The sequence below is a fragment of the Engystomops pustulosus genome, chromosome 1 (genome assembly GCF_040894005.1).
Source record: "Engystomops pustulosus chromosome 1, aEngPut4.maternal, whole genome shotgun sequence".
Classification (NCBI taxonomy): Eukaryota; Metazoa; Chordata; class Amphibia; order Anura; family Leptodactylidae; genus Engystomops; species Engystomops pustulosus.
Window position 1 is genome coordinate 103,329,421 of NC_092411.1, and position 26,230 is coordinate 103,355,650.

General features: G+C 39.9%; 1 protein-coding gene across 3 annotated transcripts; it reads left to right on the forward strand.

Annotated features, from left to right (window-relative positions):
* Positions 1–10,301: 10,301 nt before the first annotated feature.
* Positions 10,302–22,928, forward strand: EFS (embryonal Fyn-associated substrate). Of its 3 annotated transcripts, none has more exons than XM_072150704.1 (7): positions 10,302–10,457; positions 10,632–10,706; positions 14,727–15,041; positions 15,125–15,235; positions 17,914–18,894; positions 19,040–19,117; positions 22,387–22,928. In XM_072150704.1, exons 2-7 carry the CDS (start codon positions 10,701–10,703, stop codon positions 22,804–22,806), a joined length of 1,911 nt encoding a protein of 636 aa, XP_072006805.1. In that variant the 5' UTR covers positions 10,302–10,457; positions 10,632–10,700; the 3' UTR covers positions 22,807–22,928. The 3 variants fall into 3 exon arrangements, with proteins under 3 accessions (XP_072006805.1, XP_072006806.1, XP_072006802.1); XM_072150705.1 differs by having other exon boundaries at positions 10,313–10,554; XM_072150701.1 differs by lacking the exons at positions 10,302–10,457; positions 10,632–10,706 and adding an exon at positions 12,833–13,134.
* The last annotated feature ends 3,302 nt before the right edge of the window (positions 22,929–26,230 follow it).

Sequence of the window (26,230 nt, forward strand, 5' to 3'; positions counted from 1 at the left end):
TTCAACAAGGTGCTGGAAGAATTCCTCAGAGATTTTGGTCCATATTGACATGATGGCATCACACAGTTGCCGCAGATTTGTCGGCTGCACATCCATGATGCAAATCTCCCGTTCCACCACATCCCAAAGATGCTCTATTGGATTGAGATCTGGTGACTGTGGAGGCCATTTGAGTACAGTGAACTCATTGTCATGTTCAAGAAACCAGTCTGAGATGATTCCAGCTTTATGACATAGCGCATTATCCTGCTGAAAGTAGCCATCAGATGTTGGGTACATTGTGGTCATAAAGGGATGGACATGGTCAGCAACAATACTCAGGTAGGCTGTGGCATTGCAATTGGTACCAAGGGGCCCAAAGAGTGCCAAGAAAATATTCCCCACACCATGACACCACCACCACCAGCCTGAACCGTTGATACAAGGCAGGATGGATCCATGCTTTTATGTTGTTGACGCCAGATTCTGACCCTACCATGTCGCAGCAGAAATCGAGACTCATCAGACCAGGCAACGTTTTTCCAATCTTCTACTGTCCAATTTCGATGAGCTTGTGCAAATTGTAGCCTCAGTTTCCTGTTCTTAGCTGAAGGGAGTGGCACCCGGTGTGGTCTTCTGCTGCTGTAGCCCATCTGCCTCAAAGTTCGACGTACTGTGCGTTCAGAGATGCTCTTCTGCCTTCCTTGGTTGTAACGGGTGGCGATTTGAGTCACTGTTGCCTTTCTATCAGCTCGAACCAGTCTGCCCATTCTCCTCTGACCTCTGGCATGAACAAGGCATTTCCGCCCACAGAACTGCCGCTCACTGGATGTTTTTTCTTTTTCAGACCATTCTCTGTAAACCCTAGAGATGGTTGTGCGTGAAAATCCCAGTAGATCAGCAGTTTCTGAAATACTCAGACCGGCCCTTCTGGCACTACCAACCATGCCACGTTCAAAGGCACTCAAATCACCTTTCTTCCCCATACTGATGCTCAGTTTAAACTGCAGGAGATTGTCTTGACCATGTCTACATGCCTAAATGCACTGAGTTGCCGCCATGTGATTGGCTGATTAGAATTTAAGTGTTAACGAGCAGTTGGCCAGGTGTACCTAATAAAGTGGCCGGTGAGTATATATATACATGTAAGTTGTACTGAACAAGTTTATTTCTATATTCACTTTTGTTTCACCAGTTGGCGACAGTTTAGAACACATGCGTTCCTCACAAGATGTAAGCAGAATTGACCATAAGAAGACCAGGAATAACAGGAATATCAACATCAGAAAACAGTAGGAGGGCCTAACATACAGCATATTTCAGTTTAATCCTAAAGAGCACACACCCTAGTAGTAGTGGTAACATGTTTTACTAGTTGCGCTAGTCACATGTAAGAAAACATATTTGGAAGTACAGTGTTTCCTATGTAACGTAATACACTGACAACTGTGAGAAACATATAGAAAGGAATTCAATGGCATACCTCTCATTTCACCGAGTTCATGCCACCTTGTACTACACCTTGGCAACATACATCAGGGGCCATACTAAGTCTAAAGTCTATGGTAAACATGAAAGTGTATATGTGTAATTAAATGTTTGGACACATCAGAAAATGTTTACATATAATTTTAATGAAGTTTGCTTACAATGTGGATTTTGACGACATTAGTCGGTGCAGTTTATTACTACATGGATCTGAAATATTAGCAGGCTTACCCAATTTATGGGGATTTATCATTTTTCACATCTACAACCAGAACCTGCGCCTGTAAACTGCCGACTGTGGAAGAAAGATGAGGCCCAACTAATTCTATGCTTATATTTTGTGTATCTGTTCCTGCTGAGAATGCTTTGTGTCCCCTCATGACCTGCATAGCAGGAAATGCTTTTAGTATATTTAAATTAAGATTATGGCATATCAATCAGTGCCTTTGTTGTACAGCATGGTGATGTATATAGCTATATATTGATATTTGGTGTTTTAAACGTATGTTCTATGGCCACTAATCGCATGTGGATATCTCAGGGGAATACCAAGGAATTTGAGAATACTACAGAGTTGTCCTTTAGGGTGATAAATAATAATAATAAATCTTTATTTATATAGAGCTATCATATCCTGCAGCGCTTTACAAATCATGGTGTTCATATACAAACAAAATAAGACAGTACAGATTAATAACATGGTCTTAAGGAACAAAAGGAGTGAGATATATCATGGTTTTTATGTCAGTCCTGTGTATGATTCCTGTGTAACCCATTGCATGGTACTGAAGGAGTGGCTTAATATATCACTGCATTTAATCTGATAATAAAGTAAACCTCACAACCTACAATTTTTTGTGCATTTTCATTTCAGTAAATTTAAAGATTTAAAAGCAGTTAATATTTTAAGATTTATCTATTTATTGATAAATTGATTTAATGCTGATCACTAGATACTTCAGTAAATTGTCAATGAATCCCGAAACAGTAAACAGAAATGTCTTCTACATCCCTTGTTTTATATCCTGTCTCTGTGTGGCTTTAACATAAAACACAGTTAAGTGTGAAGAGTTTAAAGATAGTTATTATCCAATAAGACTAGCCATTCAAACACATTGGGGGACATGCATTATTGTATCTGCGCCTAAAAAATGCCGGGATCTTTCGTTTTTTTGGGGGCACAGAATTGTTGCAGGTTTTTTGGGGTTTGCGCCAGAAAGAACAGATATTTCCGACTATCCTGACTCCTCCATCTTTTTTTTTGCGTAAGTGGGGGTGGCCTACCTTTTCCACATTATCCGTCACATTTATGTTCATTTTGTCTGCATTTTTAGTCGAAATTTGTGGCGCACAATAGAACAGGAAAAAAATGGTCAGAGAGCAAAATTAAGGTGCAGTCCATGTATGATTTTGGCACACATCTCATTGATGTCTGCATTTTTATGGCGCACCTTGAAAACATCGGGCTGTGCTTTCCAGAGACTGATCTCCTATGCCGACAGTCCTGCTTGCGCCACAATTAGTAAACCCCCCCCCCCCCTTTATTGTAGGAATAATAAAATCCCCCTATATATTGTGGATCACCTAAACAGCATTTATCTTTTCCTCCATTGGCTGAAGAAGTTTAATCATAGAATTTCTAGTAGGGTCTCTTCAGCAAAACTCTACTACAGTGAAAACCATTCTAATGGTTTAGCATATGGCATATAAGGTCAGATTAACATCTGATTAAACATAAGAGTATTAAATACATATCTAAACTATGAGAGATTTTGAGTTTACTTATTAGTTTCTTGGCATATATCTTTTACTTTACTAATTCATTGTGGTCAATAGAATAAAAATTGTATGGAAGCATCATGTATGAAAGGTTATCTAAATTCAAGGAAGGGGAACAGAGGTCAAGTCTGGACAGATTAGATTTTAGGTGTCATGTAGAAGAGAAAAGTAAAGGTAGAGACAGCTGATAGACAATGGACACAGTTGTGATACAGAATAGACTTCATGGAAATAAACATATTGATGCACAGTCTTTTCAGTGAACATAAGCAGCAGATGGTCTTCACCAGAGGTCTCCAATCTTGTTTAGCTCCAGGGCCATTTTAAAAGATAACAGGTGGTGTAGAGCCACTGTGAAAAGTGAATGAGATAACGTGGTTATACCACAATGTAGTCAACAGTTTGCAACCAATATCAATTACATCCCAATTTCATGCTGTAACAATTGATTTTGGTGTGCTAATGTAATGTGCACAGTGGATTTGAAGTACTGTGCAATATATCTATGTTATACACACATATATATATATATCACACATATATGCACACACGTATTTTTAACCCCTTACTGCAAAATCACAAGAGGAAATGCTGTGGTCAGCAGCATGTGTATGTTTTATAATGTTTGCCAGGTATTTTAAATTGTAGCTCTGATGTTGTAGTTATTTTTAACAGAGGGGTCTACGATACAGCATAAGGTGCAGAGAAAGTTCTGCAGAATTACAAACTGGAGTGGAATGGCTGATAGGGAACAGCAGGACCAGATTATAGGGATGGCTCCAGGGGTGCGCTTCCTTAGGCCCTGCCTCTTTACTCATAATGGGGCCCAAACCAGCAATGCCTCACAGTAAGTTCACAGCTGTAAGCTGTCTCTGAGAGTGATCAGACAATAACAGGTGAGAGCATGTGCGCCCATACTTCAGGAGCTGCGCTGCATACAGAGAGACACTTGATTTCCCCCTTAGAACCTAACACTGGTTGGCTGAACTGGTTGCCAGCCAAGGCATAGCCAATCAGTGTCAGGCTTACTTCCTTACAAATAAATCAGCCAGATCTGTGAGAGGAAGGGAGAGAGCTTTCACGGAAGCATCAGTGTATGGGACTGGCATGGCGACTAGTAGTCAGTACTACTACCCTCGATTGTGCCAGCTAGGCCAGCAGGTAGGCTAACATGTAAGAAGGAGAAACTTTAGAATATTAATTATAATTTATAAGTGTACCACTCTGTGGACTACATTAAATGAGGGCCCCACCAGATTTTGCACCCAGGGGCCTCCACCTATCTTAATCTGTCCCTGGAGTACAGGGAAGATCTTGTACCTTACTTTTCCATTTAGGAAACATCTATATCCACAGCGCAATACACAAACAAAAGCAGTTCAGCACATCACAGCACATGACATCCCACTTTTTCCTGAGCAAGGAACAGCATTCTCTTTCTCTGCGAAACAACTTTAGGGAATCATAAGAGAAAACAGCAAAGCCAAGAGAAAAAGCTACCAAAGAGCCAGGCTAAACTGAGGAGGATAGCAAAGAAACTGCTGCACATAAGTAATCAAGATAATAAGCAAAGTTGTTCTACATCCCAAGAGCCATGGTTTGTGGAAAAAAAATGTTGGATCTGCTCTTTAAAACCATCTCACAATTATATCGATTAATTTGTAATTCCAGTTAGACCCTAATGGAAATAAACATCCTTCATTAAAAGTTTGGAGTTGTCACAAACAAAACAAAATAAAACTACACATATTTGGCATAATACACATGTCCATAATGACCTGAAATATTAAATGATCACAATCTTTTAAATAATGAAATTAAATGTTAGGAATATTCATAAACAATACCACTGAAAGCATCAAACACCCAATAAAAAGTCCAATCCAATAATAAATCCATTATACATTTTGCCCTTTGAAACAACAACAACAAAATAAAATATGTTTTAGACTAACTTAATTGCCACAACATTTTTGTATTTTTCTATTTGCTGTTGTTTCCAGCTATTAAAAGTTAATCTAGCTATTATTTGTTCACTAAAGGATGAAGAAAGAAAGGATGAAGTTTGAGATACGTCAATAAAGTTAAAAAATGGTTCTGCAATGGGTTTGGTGGGGGTTTGTTACCCTTCCCCATATTTGCAGCTGCCTCCAGAGCCAGTAGTATCAGAACTAACAAAGAGAATGGTGCAGAGCTCCATTCATTTATTAGTGGCTAGCTGGGTTTCTACAGCTCAGCTAGCAGTCACACATACAGAGAACAAAGTGCCACGTCATACTGGATTCTGAATGTCATTTGTAATTAGGTTTTTACGTAGATTGGATTGTAAAATGTACCAGTAATTGCGTTTAATGTTTTGTCCCTCTCACCATCAGAAGCATCAGCAAAGGCAGTCTATGCTCAGTGGGTGGGATTGAGTTATCTTTGCCTTGGTCTAACTCATTTGCATTGTAAGAAGCCACCATGGGGTAAATGAGCCTATCTGAACATAGAGGTACTTTGATAAAGCTCTGTGGGAGAAGTAGAAGGATGGAGGATCTCCATCATGCTGCGGTGACAACTTTAAGCAGCATGAGCTCACAGCGTCTTCATTACAGGAGGGTTTGTAGGGGAATGGCCAGCTATTTTGTAGGGGGTGGATAAGTAAGCAGCTAGGATTAATATCTGTGTGCAAATTGTCTGCATAAGCTCTCTTTTTTCAATGTATTAAGGTATTTTGTTATTAAAAAATATTATGTAATATGTTCAATATTTCAACTGTAAATATCGTAAAATGCTATGGAAAATTCCAGAATAATTTGAGAAATTTCTAAAATTTGAACCATTAGCTTAAGGGCTTTCACTCCCAGCAGTATTTATGTATTATGTATATACTGTATAGCTGGCCACAGAGTAGTGTAGAATATGCCACATGCCAGGTCAAATTAAAGAAGATATGTCAGCTTTTCTTAGTTTTCTATTTGACTTAGTATCCCAAAAAACATTCATAACAGGATATTTTCCATTCTTAGTCTTAGTTAGTTTACAAACCAGAACAGTGCACAGTTAGACTAGACAGTTCTCCGATGAACCAGATTTATCACTGCGTCTGATGCTGGATGATAAATTTGGTATAGTATAAGACTGTCTAGTCATACTTTGCACCATCTATTATTTGGTCTAATTAACTCCCCCAAAAAATAGCAAAATTTGGCGTAACGTTTGTGACACAGACTTTTTCCTGTGAAGTCCCTTCCTTTTTCAAAGACCATGACCCCTTTGTCATACTATACTACCAAAGAACACAAGAGTTACAACGTTCTTTATATTAAAATATATAGAAACATCAAGCTTTATTAATTATTAAAAAAAAACATAACAGGTACAATTGATGCAATGAGAGAACCCAATACTATGGTCCAGCTGGGCTAGATCACATAAACAACATCGGGTGTATCCCCTAACTACAATAAATCTCACATAGTAATCTAACATCAGATGTTCCATCATATTTAACAGTAACCATTATACTCAATAGTTCTGCATATATACATCATCGACAAGTGTCTTACCCATATTGGTGCTATGTGATTGCCCGCAAACTGCCCTTTGTCATTCTAGTTGGAAAAGTGGCAAAAAAATGGATAAATCTCAATAAATCTCCTCCATTGGGGCATATTTATCAAGCTGTCTGAAAGGCAGAATATTTAATTTAATTCAAATAATAACCAGCCCTGTCCAAACCTCCTCGCTTATCCTGCATAATGTTTTGTGGTTGGGAGTGCAGGGGGATACCATGAGTCTTGTCTGTTCAACTCTGTGCTGGGGCAATGGCCACAGAGAGTGCTCCAAGTGCCACCTCTGGCAACTGTGCCATTGGTTCACCACCACTATTACATGTGTTACATGTATTACAATGAATACATGTAATTTACTATAGTTTCGCTGTTTTGTTGGTGAGGTCTACTTATTTTTCTGGCAATTCTAGAAAATGTTCTCAAATTAGCCTTTGGCAATCTTAACTGTATGTAAAGAATGTGTTTTTTACATATTTACATGTAGGTTTATCAGCTGCATTTTCCTCTAGAGGCAATGACCTCCCCACACAAAACACATTCATAAAATTGTTATTGTGGCAGCAAACTCTTTGATTGACTACATGAGGCAGATTTTTAAAAGATAGTTCAGTGTCCACGGCCATTATTTTACCATACCACTGGGATCCGTTAAAATATTGAGCAAATCCTATTCAGTACATACTTTCATGAATCACTCATAGACTATAGTTTATGGGGTCTGTGAAAAACAGATGCAAATCGTCAATGAAAAATTGAAGAAACATACGTTTCAGGCTGGCTGCACACAATCTGTTACAGTACCAGTACTACATTTCAGCCGGAAAACAGGGAGTCCTTGCATGATATTTCTGAACGATGCAACTATCCTGTCCTGTACCACGTGTGCAGTCCATGGGATCAAACCAACATACGGGTGCATTTTCTCTGGCTGCATGCATGCGCCTGCAGTGAGCCTTGCAAAGCCAAGACTTGGCATGTCCTTCTGCAGGTGGCCTTAAGTTTATGATTTTATTAATAGGAATTATTTGGGTGGAAACGTTTAAACATTACATTTATTAATGGATTAGAAAAATTCTGAAAAAGTTCTGACCTTCTATGTTATATGTTAAGATCTAACTCGCGAGTGTGATGTGATGAACTCGTATCACACTCGCAACACGTGCTGCCTGGATCGTGCGGCCCGAACGCTGCAAACCGGAACTGAACTCAGCATGTCAGTTCAGTTCCGGTTTGCAGTGTTCGTGCCGGGAGATCCGGGCAGCACGCATTGTGAGTGTGATACGAGTTCATCGCATCATACTCACGAGTGTAGACAACCTTGCAATGTGGTATTAATAAATCTCCCCCTCTGTATCAAAATATCTTCTGTGAAAACCAAGCATGAGCCATGTTCAATTTCATCACATGTGATCCAACTTTCCCCCAGCATCTGCTGTTGGAAAGTTGTATGCCCTGTTACAACCTACGGATTTATCAGACTTATGTGTATGGCAACCAAAAGATATATTCGTTTTACTCGTTGTAAAAACCTTAGGGGTATTTTGGCAGTGGAAGTTGCTAATAGCCTATTTACTAGAGTCAGTACTATTACCCAGTTAAAGCTTTGTGTGCAAACAAAGCTCCATTCAATGAAGTTTACCTGCATACAGCCTCTCAACATGGTTTCTGTGCTGTTTCCAAATTCTTGCATGGGAAATTAACTCTTGCCATGTGTACACTTGATGAAGTTGATAAATTGGACAGTTCAAATTACCCCCAAGGTTTCTATGCTGGAGAGTCAGAAGGTCCCAATACACATTAGATAGTCGGCTACAATGCCTAGCACATCAAGTGTGGATTTTGCCACATATTTGGTGGCAGACATCACTAAAAATGTGACAAAGTTATCATCCAACATCAGATACGGTGATAAATCTGGTGTCTTTCCAGTTTGTCTGGGCTAACTTTAAGGCAGATTTGGTGTATGAGTGTGAAAAGTTTATGAAACCAATTAGCTTGTCTGGGATGGATAGTGTCGCACAGAATCTGCACACTGAAAACGCCACGGTTTAATATTTTAAAGTACAATCGGAGTATGATGCTGAGGTTTCTAGAGAGATTGAAGACAAAAAGAAAGAAAATTTAGCAGGAAATGTCCTGTGGGCTTAATCATACATACAAGTACAGACCCAGAACAGAATTGCACTACCATCATGTCCTGCCATACAGGATCTGTAGGACTATGTATGGAGGATACCTCTGTACATACAGTCGGATAAAACATGCTACATAGTTTCACTTAGATCCTGAAAAATAAAATCATCTTAATGAAATTAGACTCATAGTGGGTTATTTATTATTTGATGTATGCCAGTTTTTTGGCTGACACTTTTTCTTTTTCTTTTCTCCTGCTGCACCATAATAAATTATGTTCTTTTCCGAACACTTACATAGGCTACGCTATGTTTCCTTCTATGATTTTCCTGTACAGATGTATGATTGTACAATCATAGCGAAGGAGTCTGAATGGTGAACTACATTATGGAAATTGATCCCCGGTATTAACAGAAGAACCAGAATCCATATCTTTTTCTTGACTGTGTTTTTATAAATTTGAATATTGAGCCACAGTCCAAAAAAATGTGAAATTGTTGAAAATTGGAATGTTGGTGATTTTTTTTTTTGGTTGCTCAGTTTAGGACACTTTTCCCGCTCTTCTTGTTTCTCCAACAGTTTTTTTGGTGCAATTTGTGTCACACACGTAGACCCATAAAAAGCAAATCAACCTACGGTAGTTGTATTTCTCCTTCATGAATGTGGAGTCATTTTAGGCAGTTTTGGTTGTATTAAGCCCATGTGAAACAATTATCACAGTCTATTACAACACACAGTTTATGTGCCTAAATAGAAGAAACATGCCACAAAAATTATAAATGACTCCCATAGAGGGGGAAGACAAATAATACATAGAAGGATTATACAAATCCAAATAATGTTCCTTTTGTGAGCTTGACATATATATATATATATATATATTATATGTATGATATGTAAGTGATACACCTGAAAATGTGAATACATGTATAAACTGTATATCCATAAACTGTAACTACAGTATATAGCCATGATGTCCTTCCATGCTGGTGGGGTTGACATCATGGAGTGGGGGATGGAGCCCAGAACAGAGGACCCCTGTGTGAGGAGTGTGGGCAGGAGGCTGGTGCTGACAGTCCCTTCACACAAGAAGCCCTCTGTTCTCATGAAGACCAAAATTCACAGCAGCCTTTTCATAGAAAGCTGCCTCTTCCAAGCGCGACAAAGGTGTGGCCCTCGCAGTACTTCTGTATGAATGGTCTTCCTGCTGGCACGCAGGTGGTTAACTCTCCAGCACATCTGCCGCCGGGCACTAAGGGTTAATGGCGGAGTCTTCAGTGATGAAGGTGTTAATGATTGCTCCCCCTCCCCCGTCCTGGTGCCGGTACAATTGGTCAGATAGGGGCTCCTCTCGTATTTCAGCTCCCTCCCTCCGCCATGTCTCCTCCTCCAGGTCCCAGGCTCCTGCCTCCTATGTCTTCCCCCACCTTTGTGCTGTGTCCTTCCCTCCCCCTGCTTCTCCTCCCGTGCACTGTGCTGTAGGACGAGACCCGGGACTTCTCATGAACTCTCACTTGTGAGGTGAGTCCCCCCTCATTTGCTCCCCATTTCCTGCCCCCCACTATTGTGTGCACCTCCGGGGACTTCCTTACAGGAGGCTATCCTCCCCTAACCTCAGGTAGGTGCCCCTGCCAGCCATGACCAGGAATGGTTCCAGCCTGAGCTGCACTCACTGTGTCACTGTTTGTGTTACAGGTGCCAGGCTGTGTGAGGACATCTATGGTAATCTCCATTGGCATGTGAGTGATTGGCACAGAGGACGCAATGCCAGTAAGTGATTTGTCCCTTGTTTGTTTTCTTCTTGGGTGTGGGGAGCTGCTGTGTATGTGGAGAAAGTCCCACAAGGTGACATCATTGGGTGTAATGTACAGTATCGCGCTGGCTCTGTCACCGCACTTTATTTTTAATGTTAATTTTGTCTTAAAATGTTTCTTTTGCTAAATGTCATCTATATTCTGATGGATTAATTGTGTAACTAAAAGATTGTGGTGCAACAAAAAGTTTATACTCCTTTATTTACAGGAGTCTGTATCCGTTTCTTATTAATTTGAGGAATCTATCCCCCCCCCCTCCCGCATTCAACAAATTTACAGCAAGGGTGGATTTTCACATTGATGGTTAAAATTATGATGAAATTCGGCATCCAAAACCACAATAAATAGAAACATCATAGGAGAACTTGGATTAAATGTTCACAGCAAGTTTTTCTCCTAAAGAAATATTCCACATGATTCCAGCCCAGGATACATGCTGGATACGCTAAGGATTATGTTATGGAGTTCATCTTGGCTTCCACTGCTTGTATCCTGTTAGCACCTACACCAGGAACCTCACATGACTTCTACACATTTAACATGCTAATAGACTCCCATTATCCACATGTATGCCAAAGGGAACCATTTGGCATAAACCTGGCCGGGTACTAATGTCTCAGTTACTGACCATGGCTGGATAAAGGGTAATATGGCGCCAATGTAAACCATAAAGTACATCAGTATTATGACCTTTAGGCTGCGCATGTTCATCCATATGTTGTCCACAATACTTGGACATTCTGCTGTATCTTCTATGGTGATCTAAGGCCGGTTGAGAAGGTCCTGGTTAATTGTCCTAATACTGATACTAATGTGTCCCCATTACTTTACCATGTTAAAGATAATTATTCTGATTAAATTATTGGTATGAAAAATGGACCTAAGTGCATTGGGCACAGTGGACATCAGGGGAGCACTATAGTGGTGGAGGGAAATACATCAATTTTGTGGTCAATATATTAGTGATTATGAGGGCTTCGACGCACATAGCGGCAAATCCAGTAGGGGTGTAGTGTAAAGGGTGAATATCCCATACACACATTGTGGAAAATGTTTTTGTGTGCAGATCTACCATTACAATTCAAAGGTTGGGCTTCAAACCCTTCGGCTGTCAAATCCCAGGATAAAACCTCATCAGATACCATATGATTTTGGTTGGCTGCAGAATTACCATTGTGGTAAGTTGTGCAGCCATTACGCTATGTCTGCAGTAAGCCTAGTGATGCTAATGATAACCAAGAGATAGATACAATCTGTATCTGACATGCATTGTATTCAAGAGCGATGAGGGTGTCTTTTTTTGCTTACAGTTTTTGCAGTTTTTCCTGTGCATCAAGTAGAAAACTCCCAACTTTACTTTTGGTGTTGGGTTAGGAATAGACCAGTTTTTATCTATCTATAAAGACTTCCAAGACCATTCTGCATGGATTCCATAACCAATGAAATTGGCAACCGTACAGTGCATATCATATTTGTTGGCAGATGCCAGAAAGGGGTCCTGTGTGCAGTGATGAATTTCCTGCTCTTCTGCCGCTGCGTAACTAGTTGGTACCCAATGACGCTGGATGACAAGCTCTGTTGGAGCATAAATAGTGGCCATGTTGTTTGTTGTCCGGCCTTCCAAGATGCCCATAACTCAGTGAAGCCTATTGTTTTTCACAACTCTTATCAGAAGATTACTGAAGGACTCTTATTTATAGGTGACCTTTGGATGCTTTGTTACAGACCTCAGCAGTTCTGACTGTTGGCTCAGGCTTGGAATGATGTGCACTTCCCTCTAAGTGCTTCCAGCCAGATTATTCTGGGAAGACGTTGCATTATCCTAGTAATTGTGGTTTTTCTCTGCCATATAGTTAATGGTGTAATGTAAGAGTACACGATTATCCACAACATACAAAGACCAAGGCATCCTAAAAGAAGGATCCTCCCAATAGCCACAGCTATAGTTTCCCATTCTAAAGGCAGCCAGCTGTCTATACTGTGAGCAACTGGGGGATTGAGAGGGGGTTGGGGGTTAGTAATGGGAGAGCAGGACTTGTGCGCACACATTTTCCACAAGGATGTCAGTGTGAGATTTGGTATTATGTTGCAGGAGCTGTCGCTGTTAGGACACGACTGGTTAGCTGAAGGGCAGATTAAGTGCACAAGCCACAAACTCAGAATGGTGACGCATAAGAATCAAATTGGATGTCCTGTTCATCTCATTTTCATCAGTATGAGCGATGCCTGTATAGGAGCAGCTTGTGATCTGGCTTTTACTGGGCACTCTCTTGGACACAGTGCGCTCTTTCTTTCTTCTGTATCAAGAATGATGTCACCGCCACATGTTCTGTTCTCTTAAAGGGACAAGAACCTTCTGCATAATGGTTGAAAGACATGGCAGGGTAAGCAGGGGGAATCTCATGAAATCCTGACTGTATTAACCTTCTGAAACAATATATGTAGGGGTAGCCAGGGCTGCACAGTTGTAGTGTTTATCCGGTGCTTCAATGAGCTTTTTCCTTGAATAACCATTTGGATTGTGGAATTGGCATCTCTGGACTAATACTGATGTTCACCTTGAGGATTGCAACTGCGCGTGTTTCTAGTTATTAATTTATCAAAATGGTTTAGTCAGTATCTGATGGATTATGTAAACTGAAAAATCATTTCTGGGTTTTATTGAAATGTAGCATCTTCCTTTATGTCTCAAGGCAGCTGACTGAAGGGTTGTATTCTATTAGCAGCCGGATGGATGACTGCTTTACGGTGATGAACACTGTGTCTGTAAAAGATAAATATCTCTATCTATTTCATTTTAGGAAGGCACAAGGTATTCAAATAGTCTCTATAAATCTGTATGTGTTATTCTGTCTTCTACAAATGTTATACTGCTTTTTGCGAAGGTCTTGGTGCTCCTATTAGTGTGTGTATGCATATATGTAAGCAAGTGCAGATGTATTATAACCAAAAAAAAGCTATTTAAGGGAAACACAAGAAATCGGTAATCCCTATAACGTATCACTAGGTGGCAATATTACAACATCAATCTTGGACATGTCCTATCTTTTCTCGCCATACAGCACCGTGCGCCCCTCCTGCTCTCCCCCCGTGCCACAGTGGGAAAGCCGTGCTACAGTACGGCGGGCAACGGCGATGTGAATGCGGCCTAACCCCCACAACAATTCATGCCATATATCAAAGTTTAAGAATCAATTTTTATTTAATTCATCAATTTTATTAACTGGCAAGATAAGGAGTTGTTAAAATATAATACATAAGGGAAAAAATACAGGGACAATTTCATAGGTTTTATTTATAAATAAATGGTGTAATACACAATTAGTATTACTCTAATTGTATTTATTTTTTGCCTTAAAGGGAACCTACCACCCGATTCTACCTAGGTAGAAGGGGTGGTAGGTGGATGGATGGGACGTGAGGATAGCCCTTTTTTCTGCTAATCCTCACGTCCCGGGTGTCTTTTACAAAACTTTATTACATGTATATGCTAATTTTTTTTTATGCGGCTACTGGGGCCGGAACTACTGCGCATGCGCAGTAGCTGGGGGACTCGGACGAGGGCGCGCAGCTACCAGGAGCTGCACGCCGAAGATTACCTGGTAGGCAGAGTAACGCGGCTACTGGGGCGTGGAGTAGCCGCGACTAGTAGCCGCATGTCCGGCTACTCCACGCCCCAGTAGCCGCATAAAAAAATTTGCATATACATGTAATAAAGTTTTGTAAAAGACACCCGGGACGTGAGGATTAGCCCAAAAAAGGGCTATCCTCACGTCCCATCCATCCACCTACCACCCCTTCTACCTTTATAGGTAGAATCGGGGTAGTAGGTGCCCTTTAAATGGAGGACCGTGGTTTTTGTCTTGTAGTGTGCGTGATATCCCACAGGAAGTGTGCACCAAGTTGCTGCGTATATATGAAATGCATAATGTATCAGACTGATATGAAGTTTCTTCACGTTTTTATTTCCACTTAGGCCCAGCTGGCGCAGGCCTTATACGATAATGCTGCCGAGAGTCCTGAAGAACTTAGCTTTCGTCGAGGTGACGTGATGTTGGTTCTAGATCAAGATCCTCCCGCCCTTAGTGGATGGTGGCGTTGCTCACTTGGTGGGAAGCAAGGAATTGCACCTGGAAATCGATTACGGCTACTTCCGGAGACAGAGGCACAGGAAAGTGAATACCAAGCTCCTCGCCTTCTTGCAGCTAATGTTGTGAACTCAAATCTACAAAACTCTGAAGAAAAGTTAAAAATTAACAAAGATGAACAACAGTCGCCATCGTGCGCAGAGGTGAGATAAAGACAAAGATCTCAGTACATGGGTTAGATGGCAGATGGAGTGATGTGGGGCTAAGTTTTTACTTTTTTAAATAGGTTTATCAAGTACCACCAATCGCTCGCCTTTGTATTTCACCACCTACATCTGAAGATGACATCTACAACTCGCCACGACAGGTTGAGGTGCCTCGAAAATGCCCACAAGAGGTGAGCAGGATGTCAAAATGTTTAGGCCAAGTTTACACATATAAACACAATTCAAATGCAATAGGGAGGAGCTACTCCCAATCTTGTATGCATTCACCTAAACGCATGCGATCAGGAAGGAGCTTTGCATCGGCCCTGAGGGTGCATCCACATGTGCAGTTTTTCAGATGCAGTTTTTTTTTTTTTTTTGTTTAACTCGTTTATTGAAAAAATGTACCCCCAGACGCATGTCAAACAGTGTTAACATTAGCAGTATAAACAATGGTCTCCAGTTTAAAGTGATACAAAAGGATTCGGGCAGCATTTGCACAAACCTGGAGATGTACGTATCGCTGCCCCAGATATTATATTTCAAATTGTCTCAGATGCAGTTTTTGATGCCCCATCCAGGAGTGGAATAAAAATAGAGTAGCACTTCTTAATGATAAGTCCTCACCCATTATGATCCACATCTGTTTTTGGCTTCAAAAACCGCATCTGAAAAACTATGTGTGGCTGCACCCTTAACCACTTTCTGCACATTTACCATATAAGCCTCATTGTGAATCTATCAGCAATCTTTGAACACACTGAACATGTGTTAATCTTCCAATTACTACATATGTGTAGTTGCCTTGACTGGTTTTGGCTCATAACTGTGCTGTGAACTGGGCCTAAGGTAGCATGCCTGAAGATCTCCTCCTTATCTATACCTTTTGTTTGACTTAGTAGCAGCAGGACTGTGAAAAATAAATAATTATTCAGGCATTTGGCTATTCCAGGTGCAATGTGGGTTCTTTGCTCTCTGCAGATTCTTGATTTTTATTTTAATTCCTATTTTATAGGCAGCATAGATTATATTATTAAAGGGTAACTATTAAGGTTTTTTTTCCACAAATCAATAGCTCATGGGATGTAAAACAACTCTGCCTATTATGTTTGTTCCCTATATCCAGCAGTTTCTTTGCTATACCCCTCAGATTATCTCAGAGCTGCAATAGCGGATTCCTCTCCCTCTGCTGATAAACAAATCTACGGACTGCAGGGCTTATCAGACAGTTTCATGGGTGGGAAGCTGCTTCTCCTTGCTCACAGGGGAGGAGGTCATGTGACACCGCTTGCTGTGTATGTAGCAGAGCTGAATGTGTGAATCTCCTGCACAGAATAGTGTGGTCAAGACCTCCCCTGTTGCCTATCTGTACCTCCAGCAAATGAATAGTGTCCAAAAGCAAAACTGACCACACAAGTTTTCTGAATAAAATCTTCCTTTTACTTCATAATTTCTCATAAAACATTCACATTTTTTGATAAATTGACCATATATTCACTATGATAAAGTTCAAAGAGCTTGCATTCTCAGGCCACGAGGTAACGTGAGTATGTTAACATACTTGTAAACTTGCATAATCACAGTCCATCCTTTGAATGTCCTTTAAAACAACTCACATATCCTGGTGCATGGACGGAGACCCTAACTCAAACAGACGCCTCCCAAAAGTGCTGTGAGCACTGTGCTGTGACGTTTCGGGGGGTCACGCCCCCTTCCTCAGACTGAGGAAGCTCTTTGAACATTATCATAGTGAATATATGGTCAGCATCAGGATACGTGAGTTGTTTAAAAGGACATTCAAAGGATGGACTGTGATTATGCTTATGCAAGTTTACAAACATGTTAACATACTCTCGTTACCTCGTGGCCTGAGAATGCAAGTTCTTTGAACTTTACCATAGTGAATATATGGTCAATTTATCAAAAAATTTGAATGTTTTATGAGAAATTATGAAGTAAAAGGAAGATTTTATTCAGAAAACTTGTGTGGTCAGTTTTGCTGTTGGACACTATTCATTTGATGCGTTTGGGGAGTGAAGGAGAGCTCCTAGTCCTAGACCACATCACAGATTAATATTAGCTCCACCGTTTACGTATTTGTTGTGTTATCTGTACCTCCATCCCAGTCTGTGATTCTACAGAACTTTCTCTCTCTGCACCTCATGCTGTCCCCTTCCTTGTCATCAGCAGTATCAGCTCTGTGCAGAGATACTATTAACCCTTAGTGCTCACAGAGCACACGCTATAGACTTCATGTAAGTGATGTACTTGGATTTCTTCCACTTATTCATGTTCCCTGCTCCTCCATGTGATGGAAGCTGCCAGGGTGGTCTCACCATATACATCCTGTATGTGAAGTGTTCAGTGGATTTACTTGTGGGAAACTAAATGGATTTAATGCTAAATTACTTTGAGAGAGAACACAAGGCATCATGGGATCCATGGGCAAGCTAACACCTTCAGAACAGAAAATGCCATAACCTTGAAAAGAAAAGGGGGAGCAGCACAAAGTAGAGATCATTCTGTTTGTTTTTTAAAGGGGGAATCCCATAAAATAATTTGGTAAATTACTATAACTTTACAGTTACGCTTTAAAACAGTCAATCCCTGGTCTAACAGATTATAAATTGGGTATAAACATGTTATGTCCAGTCAAATTAATGAAAATAAACCTTTTAACTTAGAATTGCTCATAAATGTGCACCAAAAACGAGACCTGCGCCTCCACAGTGCATTGTGTATATAAAACTACAAAAATAGTCTTGTGAAAACATAGTTGTCAATCCATGCTTTAATTCAGCAAACATTTGCTACAATCAATCCCTTTCTTACAGTTTGTATATGATCTTATTCTAACAATGTTCTGCAGATTTACGATATGCCGTCATCATTGCTGAAAGATGCACAGTCTATGTATGATAGCCCTGTGTTACGACTAAAAGAAGTAAAAGATGAGTCCGTGATACCCCCTGAAGAGATTCCAGAAGATATTTATGATGTGCCACCGACTTTTCAAAATGTGCCACTAGATGATGAGGAAGATGAGGGGATTTATTCTATGCCCTCTAACCTCAAACGAGTGTCTGGTCTTCAAAATCTTTATGAGGCACCTGAAGATATTCTTAGTTGTGGTAACTTGCCAGAACCCATTGACCCACCACCTCAGACCCATCGCCTGTCAGTTTCTAGTAGTGGGAGTGCCCGTTCACTAGATTCAAGTGGAAGTAGGGAGTCTGGTCTACCATCCCTTTTGACCAGAGATCATCGTACTGATGGACTTAGTACAGTGGAGGCACTAAGAGTGCAGTATCAGGAGATACAAAGGACAATGATACTTTTAAGAGATGGCGCTCAAGAAGGTACACGGCGAGGATGTATAGAAAATCAATTGACAATTCAGGGTGCTGAAGTCCTTAAAGACTTTGTTGGCTTGGCACAAGTTGTTCTTCTCTACTCATGCCAAGCTTCAGACCCCTCCCTTCATCGAGAACTTTCTGGACATTTGGAGAAACTGGAACATGCATTGAAGGCACTGCAGGAGGGTGGGACTGAGTTACTACCATTGACTCATTTAGTTCAGGAACAAAGTGGCTATTTAATGTCACTGGTGAATGCAAATGCAGCCCTTCTCTTTCCAAGACCAAGACTGTCATCTAGTGAAAGCCTTTCACGACGACCACTTCCTGCAATACCCACCGCTTCTCCTGCATCACATCGAAAGGGCAGCATTCAAGATCGACCTCTGCCACCACCACCTATTCTACATCGAAGTCCTAGTGATCCAGAGGAGGATGCGGACAGCGAATATGAGAGAATTCAATGCAGAGACAATCACTATGTTCATTTACAGGTAAGTGAAGACTAATTCATCAGTATTCTGCTGTCTGTGTCATAGATTACAGGAATCAAATGCCTATTGTTTATAACCATATTATCTAACACTCTTTATAAACTGGATTTACCTGGATGGATTTTTTTTCTTCTCTTTCTACTAGGGTACAAATGTGCAAGCCACATTGAAATCCAAAGATCAACCGAAGACTGTGGAACAGAAGCCTTTACAGGAAAGGAAGGTAAGAGTGACTCTCAAACGTCAGTTATTTGACTGGCAAAAGGCAGTTGTCCTCTAAAAAAAAAAAAAATCTACCCTTTTATTTCATGCATTATGAACCAAACCTACTTTGTTGAGAAAAAAAAAACGATGATAAATTCAGGACCTTGGGAAAGTTGGATCACATTACACACAAGCTTTCTGAACAGCCAAGACAGGACTAATCAACCAAAGCTGGATCACCCATACACAGCAGCTGGGGGATGGTGCAGCAATTGATTATTCTGCCTGGCAGGGAGAACAATGATTACATCATCTTCTGGTGCAGTGCATAATTAATGTGAAAGGAAAAGAGCGCTTCTGACAGAATAATTTCACAATAGTTTTTTCGGCAAAACCACTCAGCACAGGGATTAAACAGGATATGATTCTGCATCCGTGTAGCTACAGCATTCTCAAGGTTAGCTTGGTTCATAATGCATCAAATCAAATGGTAGGTTTCCTCAAGGATGCAGCCTTTTGCGATCATTATTCGCTCTCCACCTTCAAAAATCAATAACGTTTTCATTTTTCTGTGTACTGTGCTACATGAGGGCTTTCATTTTTCTGCATAACCAATTGTAATTCTTAGTGATCATATTTATTATACCAAGCTTAAATTCCAGATTCAGTGAAATTGCTGAAAAATCACATTTGCAGCATTTTCTTGTGGGCTTTTTACAGCTTTCTTTTGGGCTTCTACGGCTTTCACTTTGTGCTCCAAATTATGTCTTCTTTATTTTTTGGCTCACTGGGATACCAAATTTTATACATTTTTTATTTTATGTTTTAATACATTTTATAAAATGTAAAGCATGTGTACGAAAAAATTTTTGCCATCTTCTGGCGCAAATAATTTTTTTATACTTCGACATACAAAGCTGTCTTTGCAAGAGGAGCTGACTTTTACATGGCTACCATTTTGGGGACTGTATGACCTTTTCATTTATTTATATATAACTTTTTTTTTTTTTGTGATACAAAACGGTGAAATAGTGGTGTGTTCCATTAAGAGGTTCACTGCTGGGAACAACTGTTATTATATTTCAATCGGACATTTTGGGATGCTATGTTACCCAACATGTTTATGATTTTTACTATTTATTTTTATATCCACTCTAGGGAATGGGGTTGATTTGAACTTTTTTTTTTTTTTAGTTTTATTGTCATTTTAACCCTAGAGAGTCTGATTGCTCCTTCCATGTACTGTATTGTTGTATATGGAGAATTTGCAATAGATATTTTAAGAGTGCACCAGGGGCACAATGTTACACATATTCAGCAATGCCAGATCCTGTAGTCTTTTAAACACCCCAGGCTGTCATGGCAACTGATTATCGCTTCCTGATGTCATTAGGGAGCGACAATCAAAACCAATACCTCACACCCAAAAATGTTAACACTCACACAATGGGTTCTAGCACTAATTGCGGTTGTTGCAATTTGCTGCAAACACCAGGTCTGTCAATGAGCCCTTTTCATGCATCCTTAACCGCTCCATGACGTACCGTTATGGAGCATTAAGAGGTTAAAGGGGATGTTCACTTTCAGCAAATAACTTTTTTTGTTGGCTTAATGAAAAGTTATACAATTTTGCAATATAATTTCGTATTAATGCTTCACTGATTTCTAGATTTATGTTTGGTGTAATTCAACAGGACACTTCAGTGTCTACTTCCAGTGGATTAACACTGGTCCATGGTCACACAGATGCACAGCTTGTTATGCTCCGATTACTTTGTTGCATCACATGACTATGGACTGTTATATAATTATATAAAATTGTATAACTTAATATTACACAAGGAAAATCAATAATATTATATAATATAACTGCAGTTTTTTTTTTTTTATTTCGTACAGCCGCAAAAAACACGTGAGGGCAGTTTTTTTAGGACTGTGTATACAGTATTTTTTTTCCCTGTGTCATAGCAAAGTGGGCTTGTGTGTATTCCTTGTGTCATCCTTTTTGCAGACCGCATAAAAAAAAAAAAAAGTGAGCGGTTGTTTCCCAGCATCCCAATGCAAATATGGATGACACACTGGAAATACATGGAGCATGAGGCAGCCACAAAAACTTCAGCCTTATCACATGAGACAATGATTGTGTGTATGTGGCCTTACTTACATCATTATCTATGAGGACATACAGGTAAATATTTTCCTACCCAAAGCTCAACTCCTTAACCCTCTGTGCGGTACTATTATGGCGCAGAGATAAGAGAATTGTGCTCCACACCATACAAGTATGCGGTGAATTCGATGCTGGTTCAGCTCTTCAGAACCAGCATTGGGAAACACAGGGTGTCAGCGGTAATCTACCCAACATCTCCATGTAACACCTGCTGCCAGAACGAGCTCTGAGTGCGGGTGTTAACTCTTTAAATGCTGTTGTCCTTGCGCGTAGGGAGATTCCTTGCACTTAGCTATGCCATCAGCTATGGCAAACCTTGGGTTCTGAGTTAGAACCTTACAGGAATTTACTACGGACAGCTCTGGGGTCTGTGCCAGGATCTTACAGGCAGACAGTGATAATACCCTAAAATACATCAGTATTGCAGGGTATTATAATGAACGGGACAAGTAAAAAAACAAAAAAAAAATAATAATAATAATAATTAATGAAAAGCCCTGTTACATATAACACTTATATAAAATTTAAAAAAAGTGAAAATCTCCATATAGAAGATACCACCGTGTCTGTAATGACCTGTACAATAAAACAAAATCACTATTAAATCTGCACAATGAACATTGTAAAACATTTTTTGAAATATCCATCATTTGACCTCAAATTATGACTTTTGCCTATCTTGACCCACATCAAATGCAATAAAAAGCGATGAGAGAAGGTATCAATACAAAAGTGGTACCGTTATAAAGTACAACATGTCCCGCAAAGACAAGCTTAAAAAAACTGCTATAGAGACCATTAATTTAAAATAATTTTATATATATTTTATAATTCCAATGTAAGATTTTATTCTACAAAATTAGTAAAATGTAAGCAAACATAATTTGGTATCACAGTAATCCTACTGACCTGTAGAATAAATTTTACACGTTGGTTAGAGTATACGATGAACGCAAAAAAAATCAATTACAGAATTGAACAGTGCAGCCACTTCAGGAGTTGAAGATAACATATATTTATCAGATGTTTAGAATGTACTCAATGGAACTGTTCTATGAAAGGTTGGAGTACCTTTAAAAAGTGTTAAGCACATTTTCTTTTATTCCATTCTTCCCAAGGTTGATGCATATCCAGAACCTTCAGAAGAAGATTGCCATTTGCTTCGTTTTTATGCATCTCAAAGCCATGGACATCTACAGACTCTTCAATCTTGTGTGAATACCTTCTTAGGAAGTGCAAGTTCTCACCCACCACGCGTCTTTGTAGGCCATGGAAAGCAGTTAGTGATCGCTGCACACAAGCTGGTGTTTATCGGGGACACTCTTGGTCGATTACTTAGTTGTAACCAACTTCAGGTGAAGCTTGCAGCTGAAGGAGGTGCCTTGTGCCAAGCACTGAAGGAAGTAGTTCTAGCAACAAAGGAGGCTGCTGCACTGTATCCATCTCCTGCAGCAATGAAAGCTATGGCCGTCAGTGTGTCTGTGCTCTGCACCTGTGCACACAGCTTCACTGACCTCCTACAGAAAATGGCCAGCTGAGACAGACAATGGATTGTTACATAGCATTCTGGGATAATAGCTCAAGCAATACAAGCTTTAGCATCAATGGACATTTGTGTTTTATTCCCCCGTTTTAAATATTTATTTTGTAATAAGACAAACTGTCTCTAGTGTTTTACTCAAATACAGCAGACTAAGCTTCTGTTTTGCTCAGGTGAGCCATTCTCGGTCTTTTCAGCTTTGTATTATGGGCAGGCCCTATTGTCAACAATAAGAAGCAATTCTGAAACTCCTAGTACAATTTTCTATGTCTGCACATACATTTTTACACAGTGCTGTTCAATTCATAGCTGCCTTCACAGACCAATACTTTCTCAAAATGCAACTGAATGTTTAACAAAAAAAAAATGTTTTTTCTTTCCAATCAAATTAGGCTGGTTATTAGAGAAAGGAACTCTAAAATGTCATTATCATGCAGAGATAATAATGGAACCCCTCAGATTTGGTGGAATTCAACTAGATTAACAAATATCTGTTGTGCAACACATCCAACATTGTGTTAAGGCACAACTGTACACATAACATATTGCATCAAGATTTGTTGTGAGACATTTCCACGCAGTAAATCCGCAGGGTAATAAATTAGCATTTTACTGTATGGGATTTATGACCGTTCCATACTCACACATACACGTTAAAGGAAAAATAACAGCAGCACACACACTTATTGCTGCTTATCCCAGTGTGGAAATCAAGTTTTACAATGCATAGAATTGGCCCTACACCCAACGGTGGCATGATCACTTTGCATCGTACACATCAGAAATCAGCTGATTGCAGCTTTTATCTGATGCTGGTTTGCAATCAGAAAGGGAAGTGGCGTGTGCAATTGCATCTACATTTCCCCTGAAACACATGTGATCAGTAACAAGCAGCACATGTTTTTCATATAAACAATGTACAACACGCTGCAACTGTATATAAAGCAGGTGTGGGTACTATAGAGAATGGCAAAATGTCAGTAAAATATAGTTATTTCATGTACATAATAACAATTTTAAACATAATTCACACCATGCACATAATTATTTAAAACATAATTCATACCAAAAATTCCTCCAGTTTCAGTGGAACCACAGATGCTATCGGCACTTGCCCCTCATTGTTCATGTTGCATTGTGACGACCCCTTCCTCAAGCCCACATTCACAAGTTGTGTTAGTGTAAATGTGATGTTAGCTCAATGTGAATGCCTTATGGCTTTCAATTGAGAAGCCCCAAAATAGATCAAAGCAGCATGGATATATGAGAAGACCGCAGCTTGTTGTGGATTTCAGCAACCTAACACAGGAGTACTGTTTCCCCATCATGAATGGAGCAGGTCAAACATACCCAGAGCTGCTCCTTTCAGTAGAGGCGACTGACAGAAGCTGAAATGTATCTCCTATAAGGTATAACATGCATCCCAATGCAACACTTCATTAATGTCTACATTCAAATGTGGTTGAGAAGCAGGCAATGTTCTGGAACTAAGGGAATCATTTATCTTATCTCTGTTTGTTTTGGGTAGTTACTGTATTTTTCGGACTATAAAGCGCACTGGATTATAAAGTGCACCATCAATAAATGTCTGCTGAAATGGTTAGGTTCATGTATAAGGCGCACCAGATTATATGGATGAATGACCAGCAGGTGGCAGACCTGTGCACAGTGCAAGGCAGCTGTTGTCTGTAAGTATGGTTCATATATAAGGTGCACTGAACTATAAGGTGCACCTTTGATTTCTGAGAAACTCCTAACGATGACAATATACAAAGCCCTGCCCAAAGACAGTACCTAACATCCATGTGATACTGCTAAAGCATGGGTGTAGTTAAATCTGCATCTGGTTCCCAAAAGTGTCGGCAGAAAAAAAAATGACCATTTTTACCATTTTATTTTTTTTATAAATGGACACTGTCGCCAGCTTTTACCCCATTACACTTCCCAAAGGAAGGGATGTATGAAATGTCTCCGTCTGACTCTTAGCCATATAACTGCAGCTATAGTGGCCAATAGCAACCTCAGAATCCTAGATATGAGCCCCTTTACTTTGCACCTAAAAGTCTCTAATTAGCTCACAAAATAGAGAGTGGAGAAGGTACAAATCAAAGAAAACTTTTGTCACAGATACATCAGAAACCCTGCAACAGACACAATCACCCTGGTATAGGAGCAAAAGAAATGTGCATATACTCCCAAAAAGGTGAAAATGCCCAAAGAGAAAGAAAAAAAAGGCAAAATAAAGATGTATGTCCCCCCGTGTGTTCAAAGGTATCCTGTCATCAGAAATTGACCTAATTAACCATTACCGGTATGCTGTGAAGCAGATTAACACCTCCCAGATTATGTTTCTTTCATGGCATCATTCAGAAAATTAACTTTGTAGTGAGATGTAAATTGGATGTATAAGGTGACGGAGGTGGAAAGCTCAGCATCAAAGTCAAGCTCTCCATGTTTCAGAATGAAGGAGATCTGGTTAGTGATGTGTCTGGATGCAGGACCATCAATTACAGTGAAGAGGGCATTCTGAATTGAGGAGAGCTTGACTTCAGTGTTAAACTCTCCTTGACTAAATGGAACCAAATTACACGTCACTTCAAAATTGATTTGTGGACGTTGCTAATGTGGTGGGCCGTGAAATAGACATGATCTAGAAGCTGTTCAGCTGCTTGATGACATATTGGTAGTGGTTTATTAGGTCAGTTTCTGCTGACAGGTGCCCTTTAAGTATTTCTATAGCTTCTGAGCTGTATGTCTGCAAAAATGATCTGTGAGCCACCTGTATGTCATCCATTTTATTAAATCCCCAAGAAAACAGAAGGCAGACGAATAATGTCAGTAGCTTGTACCAATCCCTTAGAGTGTTGCATGAATGTGTTAGCTAGCCACTGATCGGCAAATTCACATTTCAATAGATCTCTAAGAGATAGCAGAGCAACAAACACAAGCAGAAATAAACTGCAGCTTGGGCAGTCAGCTCATACATGGGACCATGCATGAGCATCTAGAAGTAAATGGGGATCTGTTCTAGCTGTGGAAATGTTAACAGGAAGATGCTGCATGCATAACCAAGGTTGTGTGGTGCTGTTTTTAGATTAAAACAGCCATGTTTTTCAGCTGATACCACCCCCTTTTTGGCACCGCATAATGTAAATTCCATTTTTACTCCCACCTTCCAAAAAGCTGTAACTTTTCAATTTTCGATTGACAGAACAGTATGAGGACTTGTCATGTGCAGTCTAAAGTCTACTTCCTAGGGGAACTATTCAATATTTTATGCTATCTGCTGGGAAGCTGGAAAAAAATCCAAATGCAATTAAATAAAAAAAACTGTCATTTTCTTGCATGCTTTTTTACAGCTTCCACAGTGTGGTGCCACAGGAGTTGGTTTTGGCCACCTTCTTTTAAATATTTTTTATTAA